The 12,661-nt window shown below is 47.7% G+C and overlaps 1 protein-coding gene across 1 annotated transcript in view; it reads right to left on the bottom strand.

Annotated features, from left to right (window-relative positions):
* Positions 1-12,661, bottom strand: part of FANCD2 (FA complementation group D2) — a 74,490-nt gene that overhangs the window by 26,775 nt on the left and 35,054 nt on the right. The window contains exons 22-29 of the mRNA XM_029050642.2: positions 12,415-12,488; positions 9,227-9,370; positions 8,723-8,823; positions 8,271-8,386; positions 7,204-7,312; positions 5,781-5,891; positions 5,456-5,568; positions 3,054-3,194 (exon numbers count right to left, since the gene is read on the bottom strand). Coding sequence (XP_028906475.1) covers positions 3,054-3,194; positions 5,456-5,568; positions 5,781-5,891; positions 7,204-7,312; positions 8,271-8,386; positions 8,723-8,823; positions 9,227-9,370; positions 12,415-12,488 — 909 coding nt within the window. The remainder of the gene's footprint in view (positions 1-3,053; positions 3,195-5,455; positions 5,569-5,780; positions 5,892-7,203; positions 7,313-8,270; positions 8,387-8,722; positions 8,824-9,226; positions 9,371-12,414; positions 12,489-12,661) is intronic.

Raw genomic sequence — 12,661 nt, 5'->3', positions numbered from 1 at the left:
AATTTCTCTTGTATCTACATTGCCCCACTGTCTCCATAAAACACAATACCACCAATGGCAGAAGGATTCTCCCAGGATTACAATTTTCCCGAGGGCAAGGGAGGGGCAGGAGAGAGGAAGAAAGGCAAGCTTCTTCTGAAAGGCTGTCAGATTTAGCATCACGACCAAAAGCAACAAGGGAGCCGTGAGTTTGCCTCTCCTACTGCTCTACGGAAAAAACCCAACGCAAAGCTCTCTTTCTGAAGAGCAGCACCTGGATGGTGTTTCAGAGTATTGGGGATTAGGGGGTCATACCCTCAGGGAGGCAGAGTCATGGCTAATATTTTAGGGCTGCAGTTTGGCATTTCAAAATGAGAAAGGCAAATAACATCCTGCCTCTGGCCTGGAACTCCCTCCCTCTTCACAGCCAACAGATGATCACTCTCCCCACCTTACTGAAGTTTCATCTTCTCCACGAGGCCTTCCCTGACTGAGTCCCGATTTCCTCTTCTCCCACTTCCTTCTGTGTCGGCCTTAGACTTGCACCCCCGCCCCCAGCATTTATGTACATATCTGTAATTTATTTCTATTAATGTCTGTCTCCCCCTCTAGACTGTAAACTCATCGTGGGCAGGGAATGTGTCTACCAGCTCTGCTAGACTGAACTCCGCCAAGCACACTGCACTCAATAAATACCACTGATTGATTCAAGAAAGGAAATACTGAAAGGGGTGCTAAGGGCTTAGCTTAATAATGAAAAAGGCCACAAGAACACCATTTCCAAATATTCTGGTAATCTGGAAGTCAGTGTTCTTCCCTGAGCTTTTTTTGTATCTAGTGTGCTGCAAAGACTGTGTCTGGTGGGCCCCACTATGGTTTCAAGCCACCATACAATTTGGCGAGCGCGTGATTAAAATGTTCTTCAGGGGCTCGTACAAAAGGCTTCTGATTAGGATTTGTCAATGTGGCAAAAGAGGGCCATGTAGTAGGTCAGGACTCATTCGAGAGCCTTACTAAAAGCACATCTCCTTCAAGATGCCTTCCCCGACTAAGCCCTCATTTCCTCTTCTCCCACTCCCTTGTGTCGCCTTTGCAGTTCACCCCTCAGCCCCAGGGCACTTCCGAACACATCTGTAATTTATTTATTTCTATTCACGTCTCTATCCCCATCTAGACTCTAAGCTCCTTTTGGGCAGAGATCCAACTCTGTTGCACTGTACTCCTCCAAGAGCTTAGTACAGTGTGCTGCACTTAGTAAGCGCTCACTGAACATGACTGATTGATACAAGGCAACCAGGGACATGGAACCTGGGATCGGCATATGTTTCTGATCGTCTAGGAAATTCTCCCCACTCGACGGAATTCAAATGTAATCACGAGTTCTTAAGCTGTCATTCTACGTCGATGATATTGTGCAAAGGCGCAAACACAAGGTCATGAAGTGTTTCACGGGGTTATCCCGGCGTTACAGACTGGTAACCCTCCACACGCCCAAACGTCTTCATCCGCAACCTGAAATCGAAAGCTGCCGCTGAATACTATTAGGTCGGCAGCACGCTGTCCAGTGATGCAATGATAAACAAGGAAGCAGAAAACCAAATAAACTCTCAGAGCATGGTGATGACAAACTTCGGGAACAAACTGAAGGTCGACAGAACCGTGGCTCGAGAAATAGAATCGCCTGCAAGGGCCAGGGGCCGTGTCTGATGGCCACCCGTCTTTTCTTTCCCAGCGTGGAGTACAGTGCTCCGCACACAGTCAGCGCTTAATACCTTTACCGCTATTTCTACTCCCTCAGAGGCCGGATTTCGATTTTTGAGCGATTCCACCCGGGTCGTCTACGTCACCCTCAACTCAACTGGAAAGACAAGACCACAGACAACAAAGCCCGGGAAAAAAATCTGTCTACACTAGCATCAAAGATATGCTCGCCTCAGTGGGCCAGTCATTTGAGAAGAATGGACGACAGCAGAATACCTAAGAAACGGCAGAAGAATGAGGTGAAGGAGGATGACTGATAGCAAAGGGGACAGGAAATGCTTTAAGAAGCATATTGCAGCACACCTTGATGGACTGACTGCCCCAGTTGCCTCCAAATATTCAGCTGTTGGGAGATAACTGCTGCAGACGGGCCAGGGCAAGTACGCTGCAATCAAAAGGAGTGGCTCTTTTTGAAAAGTAGCTTCGAGAGGCTCACGCGACAGAGGCGAGCATGAAAAAAACATTAGGCACCACAAACTGTAAATACATCAGCTCAGGAAAGGATAGATTTTGTTTGTGTGCACTGACTGGGCAGGACTCTCAGTCTCCCTGCACCCAAGGGCAGATTTCCTCAGACAGGAATTTCATCTTCGAATACAGAGAAAAACAAACACCCGCCCCAGGTTTGGAGGGTTGGTGGGAGGGGGCTCTCCCCACAAACTAGAAAAGGGGGGAACTCAGCAATCAGGGGACCCGATACCCAGAAAGAAAGGAATTTGAAGATCAGGTCAGAGACTTAGGGACAGAGCGGTGAGGGTCCGGGTTTTCTGTTTATGTTGAAAGTTTCAGTTTGAGGGGAAGTGAAATCACACAGTAGGTTCTTCGATAACATGGGGGCTACGTTCTCAACAAAACCCACGTTAAGGAAAACTCCCGCTGTGGTCACTCTAACCGGACAGTCTCTCCAGAGAGCTGAGCACTGTTGTAAGAAAGCTCCCTAATTCCCGACGGCCTTCTGATCAAAGCATGTAGTGAAACACGCCTTATAGAACTGACTGTAATGGGACAAGCTGTAACTCAATAAGTCACTCACAGCTTTCACCGGTGCCCAAATTGCTCACATCTTCAGCTCCAGCCTACAAAAACAACTATAAATCGGGACACTCAGCACTGGAAAGCCGGGAAATGTTTCTGACACCGCCTGGGCTGGGAGACGGCAGGATACAAGGTCACAGAGCAGGCTTTGATATTAAACACACCTCAATCTCTGCCACTGCCAGCTTCCTAATTTTAATAAGAAAACGCAGAATTCAAGGACGTCTTTAGAGAAGGATTCGCTCCCAGCTCTGTGGAATCAAAGCTCTACCACTTACCACCGTGAGGAATTCAGCAGCCAACGGAGATGGAGTCCAAAGTCGACAATGGAGAATGGAAAACACCTCAAGATCTAGCTCTCGGAAGAAGGTGTTATAATTCTCAAGTGACACGACCGGCAGCTTCTCCTTCTTCAGTCCCTGGGGAAAGTCCACAGCAGAACACAGAATTGAGTGGTTAGATATAGGTTCCAGAACTGGGAAGGTTTAGGATTTTGATATTTTCAATCAGCAGTATTTACTGAATGCCTGTGTGCAAGGCCCTGTTCTAAGTGCTTGAGAGAGTACAACAGAGGTAAAAGACATGATCCCTGTCCTCAGAGAACTTAGAATATAGCAGGGAAGATGGGTACTGAAATAGTGGGAACCAGCTGGGGCCTCTAATGGAAAGAGCCGGGGCTGAAGGTCAGATGATCTCGGTGCTCATCTCGTCTCCTCCACCTGCCAGCTGTGCAATCTGAGGCAAGACACTTCACTTTTCTGTGCCTCGGTTTCCTCATCTGTAAAATGGGGATACAGTACCTGTCTCCCTTCTACTTAAACTGCGAGCCCCACGTGGGACAGAGACTGTGTCCAACTTGATTACCTTGTATATGCCAGCGCTTAGTATACAGTGTCTGGGGCATAGTGAGCACTTAACAAATACCACAATTATCATTATTATCACCAGCAGCAGTAGTATTCAAATAGAAGGAAGGAGAAGTTGATATTAAGGTTAACATTAAGGTTCAAATAAGGTTCAACTGTCTACTGATTGCTACCAAGGAGTGCCTTACAATTATGATTTCATCAAGCCTCATTATTATTAATAATAAAATTGATAATAATAATAATAAAAAATAATGATGGTATTTGTTAAGTGCTTACTATGTCCCAGGCACTGCATTAAGCACTGGGGTGGACACAAGCAAATCGGGTCGGACACAGTCCCCGTCCCACATGGGGCTCACGGTCCCAATCCCTATTTTACAGATGAGGTAGCTGAAGCTGAACAGAGAAGTTAAGTGACTTGCCCAAGGTCACACAGAAGACAGTGACAGAGTCAGGATTAGAACCCATCACCTTCTGACTCCCAGGCCCCGTGCTCTATCCACTCCTGTGACTCTTCAGCAAGTCCAGGCCCAAAGTCAGTTGCCTCTCAGAAAGTGAGTTTGGGTGGGTCGAAGCAAAAAGGAAAAATCTAGGCAAGCAGCCCAGAGCGGGAAAATCCATGTATTAGAAATAAGTCCATTCAATTCATTCATTCGATCGTATTTATTGAGCCCTTACTGTGTGCCCAGCACTGTACTCAGTGCTTGGAAAGTACAATTCGGCAACAGATAGAGACGATCCCTACCCAACAACGGGCTCACAGTCTAGAAGACGGTGAAGAAAAAGAAAAAATCTAGGACTTGAGGATTATAAAATTATTCATAATATATTCCTATTCATAAAATAACTATCATCGTTATTTTTATTACTAAGAACGTGAGGCTTGATGAAATCATAATCGATAGTGATGGCATTTGTTAAGTGCTTAGTACGTGCAAAGCACCGTTCTAAGCACTGGGGTAGATACAAGGCGACCAGGTTGTCCCACGTGGGGCTCACAGTCTTAATCCCCATTAAGTAACTGAGGCCCAGAGAAGTTAAGTGACTTGCACGACGTCACACAGTTGACAAGTGGCTGAGCCGGAATTTGAACCCATGACCTCTGACTCCCAAGCCCGGGCTCTTACCACTGAGCCAAGCTGCTTCTCACAGTGCCAAGGGGTTTGTAAGACGCTCCTCGGTAGTAGTCAATAAACAGTTACGGTCGACAGACTGTGAGTAGATCGAGATCCAGAAGAGGTTGGGCAAGACAACAGCAGTCAGAAACAAAACACGCCAGGCAGTTAGGCCACAAAGGTTTAGAATTTTCTAGATAAAGGCCAGAGCCAAGCACAGCCCAATGTTAGGTTGCCCAAGGCTGGCTGCTTGAGATATCAGCTTGTGTCCTGCTTGACTGATCTCACATCCTGACTGCGCTTGGAGCTTTCTTGGCTCTCTCTGCCACATCAGGTACGTGTCACCAGGGCTAGGTGTAGTAAGCTCCTTGATGGCAGGAAGGATGCCACCAGACATGAGGGGTTGTTTCTGAACCAGAGTTAAGTGGTAACTACTACTGTTCTCATTTTAAAGACGTGGGAGCTGAGATCCAGTGAGGGAAACCTGTTTTGCCCAATACGCGGCTCTGACATCGACTCGGGGTACATCTACGGCACTGATAAGTATTCCAACTGCAAAATAGGGAGTATAATACCACGCCCCCCCCCCCCCCCCCCCCCCCGCCTTCGGGGGGCTTGGGGATGCTGAGAGTCTAAACGAGAGACCCTATCTCATATGTAACCTCCCATCGCCCACCCCCACCAGGATCCAAATACCTTGTCTAATTGACTCTTGTCAGTCTGAGACTGATCGCCTTCCCGGCTGACCTCTTTCGCGAGTTTTTCCGGAGAAGAGATTTTGCTGCCATCGGCTTTTCGCTTTCTTCCTCCTTTGCAGTTAAGAGAAGATTCATAGAAAGACATTAAAATCCTGCCAGCAGACTATCACTGGACAAGGTAACGAGTCCCAGCCAAGCAGGCAGTAGGGAAGAACCACCTCCGTTATTTAGCCAACCCACACCTGATGCCCCCGTTTGGGCATAGAATGATTTGGATGTGCTTCCTCCCTGCATCTAGGTGATCCAGATCAGGAAAAGCTTACCTGCCCCCGCTTTTTTTCTGGTTTTCCCTAAAACGGCAAGCTTAACATGGGGTATTCCATCCAGAGTGTCGAAATCAAAATTTGCTACTGGAGGTTCATAGCCAGGGGTAACTGAAAGAGAGAAGCAGTCAACATTATGAATCACCAAACATTAATCAAGTGAGCAGGCCTCTGCCCAATCCAACATTTCCATTTGAGATTTTCCATAAACACTGTTTTCTCAAACCACTGGCCCTGGCCAAATGCTGGCAATCATCAACCCAGTAATACGAACTGGTTTATCTCACTGGAACAGAGAATCAGCGTGGCCTAATGGAAAGAGCCCGGGCCTAGGATCTGGATTCCAATTCTGACTTGGCCACTTTGCCGTATGTCCGCGAGTCTGCATTTTACCCCCTCCCTGACACCACCCTCTAGGTTGTGAGCTCGCTGTGGGCAGGAATGTGTCTGTTATACTGTACTCTCCAAGCACTTAGTACAGTGCTTTGCACACAGTAAGCGCTCAATAAATACGATTGAGTGAATGAATGACTTGGGCTACCTCAGCTCTGCTAGTAATAGTAATGATGGTATTTGTTCAGCCCTTATTATGTGCAAAACACTGTTCTAAGCCCTGTGGTGGGGGGATACAAGGTGATCAGGTTGTCCCACGTGGGGCTCACAGTCTTCATCTCCATTTTCCAGATGAGGTAACTGAGGCACAGAGAAGTGACTTGCCCGAAGTCACACAGCCAGGATTAGAACCCACAACCTCTGACTCTCAAGCCCGGGCTCTTTCAACTGAGCCACGCTGCTTCTACGCACTTTGCTAGTGTGGGGGGAGGAGAAGAGGGATTACTGTGGTTTTGCATTGATGGCAGAAATTCCACTAGAATGCACCCCTCACAAATGAGGCCAGGTATTTTGGGGGTGCATCCAGTCCAAGGACATGCATAATGTCTTTGTACTGGGCTCAAGGGAGGTGGGCTAAAGGAATGCATCCCTCTGATGACTTACAACAGCCTGGACTTCCCAGACATGGGAGAAGTCGTGTTTGACAACATGAATAATTCCTTGGACCGACTCTGACCACCTATCTACTTAAGAACTCTAAATGTTTCCGTATACACAACTGCATATTCTCCCCACACCGTCTCTGTGAGACCAGAAGGACCAAATGTCAATAGCTCTGATTACAGATGTGGCACAGAAAGACAGATTAAACGTGGCTTGCCCACGTTCAAACGGTTAATCAGTGGCGGAGTCAGGACTAGGGCCAAGGACTTCAGTACCAGGCCCAAACCGTTTTTCTCCCAGTCTCTCTTCCTGGAGAAGGAACGTTAGTTATTAAAAATGAATGAAATCAGCATTAATACTCAGCACAGGTGAGTTAGCAAAGGGTCTTTTGACCTTCCCGCTCTTCTTTGTAGAGCCTGTTCCTCACCTGCTAAGTACTTTTCCAGCACAGTCTGCAGGTCTGTAATGTGCTTTAGCCGAGCAATGAGTTTTTCCTTTATGTCGGGGTCAATCTGTCCACAGAAGGCATTCACCAGCTAAAAGACACAAATTAGAATTTCATCAAGACGTTCTGAGCAGTTCACATTAACAAGTCTACTAGGCCAAAGCAGAGAGCCAAAGCTCTCGTATAAACACACACCCCGCCCCCGCAAGCTGGACTAGAGCTGCAGGTTAGGAGCCTCTTCCCTCTAGGAGCATTCATTCATTCAATCGTGTTTATTGAGCGCTTACTGTGTGCAGAGCACTGTACTAAGCGCTTGGAAAGTACAATTCGGCAACAAGTAGAGACAATCCCTACCCAACAATGGGCTAACAGTCTAGAAGCGGGGAGACAGACATCAAACGAAGTAAACAGGCAGAAAGCCTATGTTCTCCTAGGGCACAGGGGTTGCACTTTTGCAGAACTCTGCGTTAAGGAAAACATGTATTACAGTACTCACTGTATCTGATACTGCGTACATGAGTGCAAACTGTCCTTTTCTGTCACTGTGGCCCCCCCATATCCAAACAGGCTTGCTGTGTACGACAAATGCTTCTAATACCTTAACAACATTTTAGCCTGCATGAAAACCCACTATGGCAGACTAAAAGACTGGAGCCGGTAGGACAAGGGGAGGGAGAAGTTAACCTGGAAAGACTTCCTGCCAGAGGTGGGTTTCTACTTAGATACTAAACATGAACAAGTGCCCTTACATTTCAGAACCTCAATTGTGGAACAAAGAATTACTCCACATAAAGCTCAGGATGTGGGAAGGCACCTAGAAAGAAGGGTCTAGTCAAACAGACCATTAAGGAATGTCACTAACCCAAGTAACAATGAAGCAGGGGGCCACTTGTGGGTGGGTATATTGTAAAATAGGGCTAGGAACTTTCCTAGTCCCCAGAAGACTTCCTAGGGAATGTGGGAGAGAGGAGAAAAAGAAAACTTTTTTTTTTTCCCCCTTTTAGTGTCACTAAACTTTGGGTTTGAGGAGTCCCGGCAGCTTGGCTTACCTCCCGGAACCAGTTGATAGCGAGGAACAAGAGCGAGCACTTGAATGAACGTTCCTCTTGGAGCATGGAAGCCAGCGTCTCTTGGGACTCCAACTCAGAGAAGTATATGGGGCAAACTGAAACCAGAGGGAGAGGGAGCTTTAGTTTCACTCAGTTCGTAACAACAAAATAAGCATTCGTTATTGCCTTGAGCTGCTCCTTGCTTCTTGCTTTTCCTCCAATACACATCCCTCCCACAAACACCCCCCTTCCTGCCAAAGCTCTGCAACATCACTGGTCTGTAAGCAAAGATGCTGTACTATCTTCAAAGAAGTCATTAGTGCTCTTCCTGTGGCCACCAGGTACAAGGCAATACTGCCCCAATCTCATTCAGGAGGAGGAGAAGAAAAGAAGAAGGAGAAGGAGAAGAGGGGGAGGGAGAGGAAGAGGAGGGCTATAATTCTATCCAGTACCTAATAAACCTTCAATGTCGTCCAATTTTCCAGCATTTTGCCTCTGCACACAAATTCTCAGTAACCGGAAAAAGGGTGGCAGGCATACTGGAGACACTATTCTGAAAAAAAGAGAGTATTCTTTTTGCATTTTATTGGTTCATTATTATCCTTAGTCACCAGCACAAGTCACATGATATATCACTTGCAGTCACTGGGCAGGGAACCCCCAGAGGAAGATAATAGGATTGGGAGTGAGAGAGGAAAACCCAATGCAAAGGGATTTTTCTGGGCAGGGACAGGGAGGAAAGGGAAATGGTGCGTTTTGGAATCTGCTGGCCCCTTAGAAAGAAGGTCAAATCTCAGTGTCCCAGGGAATCAAGGAAGTTGCCCTGCTCTCGCCACCCATTCCTAATTCCACCTTCCAAGGGGAAAACTTTCTGCTCAAATGCCTGACAGCCTGACAGTCCTCAGGGATGCTCAAGGCAAGCACAGAGACTTCTGAAAAAGAGAAATCTCACTGACTTCTTCTCAGGGTCTGCGGGAGTCCAATCCCAGATATTTTTCTTGAGATCCTGCTGGGCCAGCAGTGGCAGGAGGTTGATAGCAATTTCTCCCGGAGAATCTTCTTCCAGGTGGTACAAAGCTTTCACAGGTGACTGGTCAGTCCTGCAGAGAAACCACCACTTGGTAAGACTCCTGTTGATGTGGGATGAGGTGGGGGGGCAGTAAGGGAGGGGGGCATGATGCGGAGGAACACCCAAAGAATAAGCACAACTACTAAAGGCATTTGGGACAGACACCAAGTAAAACAAACACCAGAAAACCACCAACGGAAAAGCAAATCCAAGGGATGGAAACTCTCCTGCATCTGAGGTACATGCAGTAGGTGAAAGGAACACTTCCTGGGTTACTGGGCTGTTGTTTTTAAAATGGCCTTTATTAAGTGCCGACTCTGTACTGGGAATTGTGCTAAGCACTGGAGTAGATACAAAGTAATCAGGCGGGACACAGTCCCTGTTCCACATGGGGCTCACGATCTAAGAAGTATGGAGAGCAAGTATTATTTTTTATGGTATCCGTTAAGCACTTCCTATATGTAAAGCACTGTTCTAGCCGCTGGGTTAGATACAACTCAATTGGGTCAGACGCAATCCCTCTCCCACGTGGGGCTCGCAGTCTAAGTATTGGAGAGAACAGGTACTGAATCCCCATTTTACAGCTGAGAAGACTGAGGCACAGGGAAGTGAAGAGACTCGCCCAAGGTCACGTAGCTGACAAGAGGCAGAGTGGGGATTTGAACCCAGGTCCTCCACCTCCCAAGCCCATGCTCTTTCCAATAGGCCAGGCTACTTCTTATTGCTTCACTAGATGAGGGAACTGAGTCCCAGAGAGATTTTCTGCCTTCTCTCAAAATCCACATCCTCCACTTGCGAAACTGACCCCATTCCTTTGCACCTTATCAAAACACTTACCCTTCTCCCCTTCCTGACCACCATCTTCAACTCTGCTCCCCAGTGGCTTTTTTCCCCACTGCGTTCAAACATGCTCAAGTTCCTGTATCCTAAAACACCCTCCCTTGACCCCACAGCTCCCTCCAATTATTGCCCGATATCCTTCCTAGCATTCCTCTCCTTACTCCTTGAAAGAGTTGTTTACACCCACTGTCTCAACTTCCCCTCCTCCAATTCTCTCCTTGACCCCCCTCGAATCTGGCTTCCACCCCCTTCACGCCCCAGAAACTGCCTTCTCAAAGGCCACAGATAATCTCCTTTTTGCCAGATCCAATAGTCTCTCCGCCATCCTAATCCTCCTAGACCTCTCAGGTGCCTTCAACATCGTCAACCATCACCGCTTCCTGGAAACATTATCCAACCTTGGCTTCAATGACAATGTCCTCTCCTAGTCCTCCTCCTATCTCCCTGGCCGCTCATTCTCAGTCTCTTTCATGGGCTCCTCCTCCTATCTCCCTGGCCGCTCATTCTCAGTCTCTTTCATGGGCTCCTCCTCTGCTTCCCACCCCCTAACTGTGGGGGTCCCGCAAGGTCTGGGTCCCCTTCTATTCTCCAGCTACACCCTTGGAGAACTTTTTCACTCCCACGGCTTCAACTACCACCTCTAGGCAGATGATTCCCAAATCTCCACCTCCAGCCCCGATCCTTCCTCCCTCTCCGCAGCCTCGCATTTCCTCCTATCTTCAAGACATCTCTACTTGGGGGGTCCTGCCGTTACCTCAAACTTAACACGCCCGAAACAGAACTCTTTTACCTTCCCACCCAAACCCTGTCCTCCCTGACTTTCCCCTCACCATAGAGAGCACCACCAACCTCCCTGTCTCAAAAGCCCATAAGCTTGGCGTCATCCTTGACTCGTCTCTCTCATGCAATCCACATATTCAATCTGTCACCAAATGCTGTTGGTTCGACCTTCACTACATCGCTAAAATCTTCCCTTTCCCTCTTTATCCAAACTGCTTTTGCATTAATCCAAGTACTTATCCTATCCTGCCTTAATTATTGCATCAGCACTTAGTACAGTGCTTGGCACATAGTGTTTAAATACCATTGGGAAAACAAAAAAAAAACAGCCTCCTTGCTGACCTCCCTACTGCCTCCTGTCTCTCCGCACTCACTTTGTTGCTTGGGTCATTTTTCTTCACACACGTTCAGGCCGTGTTTCCCCACTCCTCAAGAACCTCCAGTAGCTGCCCATCTACCTCCGCATCCAACAGAAACTCCTTACTATCGGCTTTAAAGCAATCACCTTGCCCACTCCTATCTTCCCTCGCTGCTCTCCTACTCCAACCCAATCCGCACACTTTGCTCCTCTAATGCCACCTACTCACTGTACCTCTCTCTCGTCTATCTGGCCTCCAGCCTCTCATCCACATCCCGCCTCTGGCCTGGAACGTCCTCCCTCGTCATATGTGACAGACGATCACTCTCCCCACCTTCAAAGTCTTATTGAAGGCACCCCTCCCAGAGGCCTTCCCCGACCAGGCCCTCATTTCCTCTTCTCCTACTCTTTTCCATGTCGGCCTTGCCCTTGGATCTGCACCCTTTATTCACCCTTCCCTCAGCCCCACAGCACTTATGTACATATCTGGAATTTATTTATTTATATTAATGCTGCAGACCGTATGTCTACAGACTGTATGTCATTCTAGACTGTCTCTAGACTGTAAGCCCGTCGGGGGCAAGGAACGTGTCTACTAATTCTGTTATATTGTATTTTCCCAAGCTTTTAGTACAGTACTCTGCACACAGTAAGCACTTGATAAATACAACTGGGTGACTGATTTAACTACTTGTTTAAGGTCACCCTACATGCCCGTTATCAGAGCCACAATTAGATCCCAGTCTCCTTATTCCCAGCTCTAGGTGTTTTCCAGTAAGTCACACTACATCCCGAAACGGCAGGACTACGGCTGGGATACTTAGAAACTGTTCAGAAAAGTCATATGAAGTCAAGAGTATCCTGAAGTCAATCAATCAGTGGCATTTACTGAGCACTTACTCGGTGCAGAGCACTGTACTAAGCGCTTGGGAGAGTACGACGCAACAGAAGTAGCAGACACGTTCCCTGCGCATATCCAGGTCCCCTAGTTGTTCCCGTAGTCACCTGGCATTTTATATACTCAGGGTGGATAAGACCAATGGAGAAGGAAGCATTTAAATGAGGGGAATCAAAGCAGGGCCAAAGCGCTAGCTTACCTTTGCTGAGCTGGGTCATGGTCCACCACAAAGGCATCCTGGAAAGCATTCAACATGGACTGCTCCATCCATTCCTGTTCAAGACAAAGTCACAAGTAGGACTGTGCAGGGAGACAGTGCCTGAAGGGGAATCTGAGGGGAAAGGTGGGGCACCTGCCTCTCCTTTCCCCCCAAACCTCAGTCACTGCACTTCCAATTAGATATCCAGGCCCCTACCAGGTAGCAAGAAGCATCTAGAAATCTTAGT

Source organism: Ornithorhynchus anatinus, chromosome X1 (assembly GCF_004115215.2).
Source record: "Ornithorhynchus anatinus isolate Pmale09 chromosome X1, mOrnAna1.pri.v4, whole genome shotgun sequence".
NCBI lineage: Eukaryota > Metazoa > Chordata > Mammalia > Monotremata > Ornithorhynchidae > Ornithorhynchus > Ornithorhynchus anatinus.
This window is presented reverse-complemented; position numbering and strand designations above follow the sequence as displayed.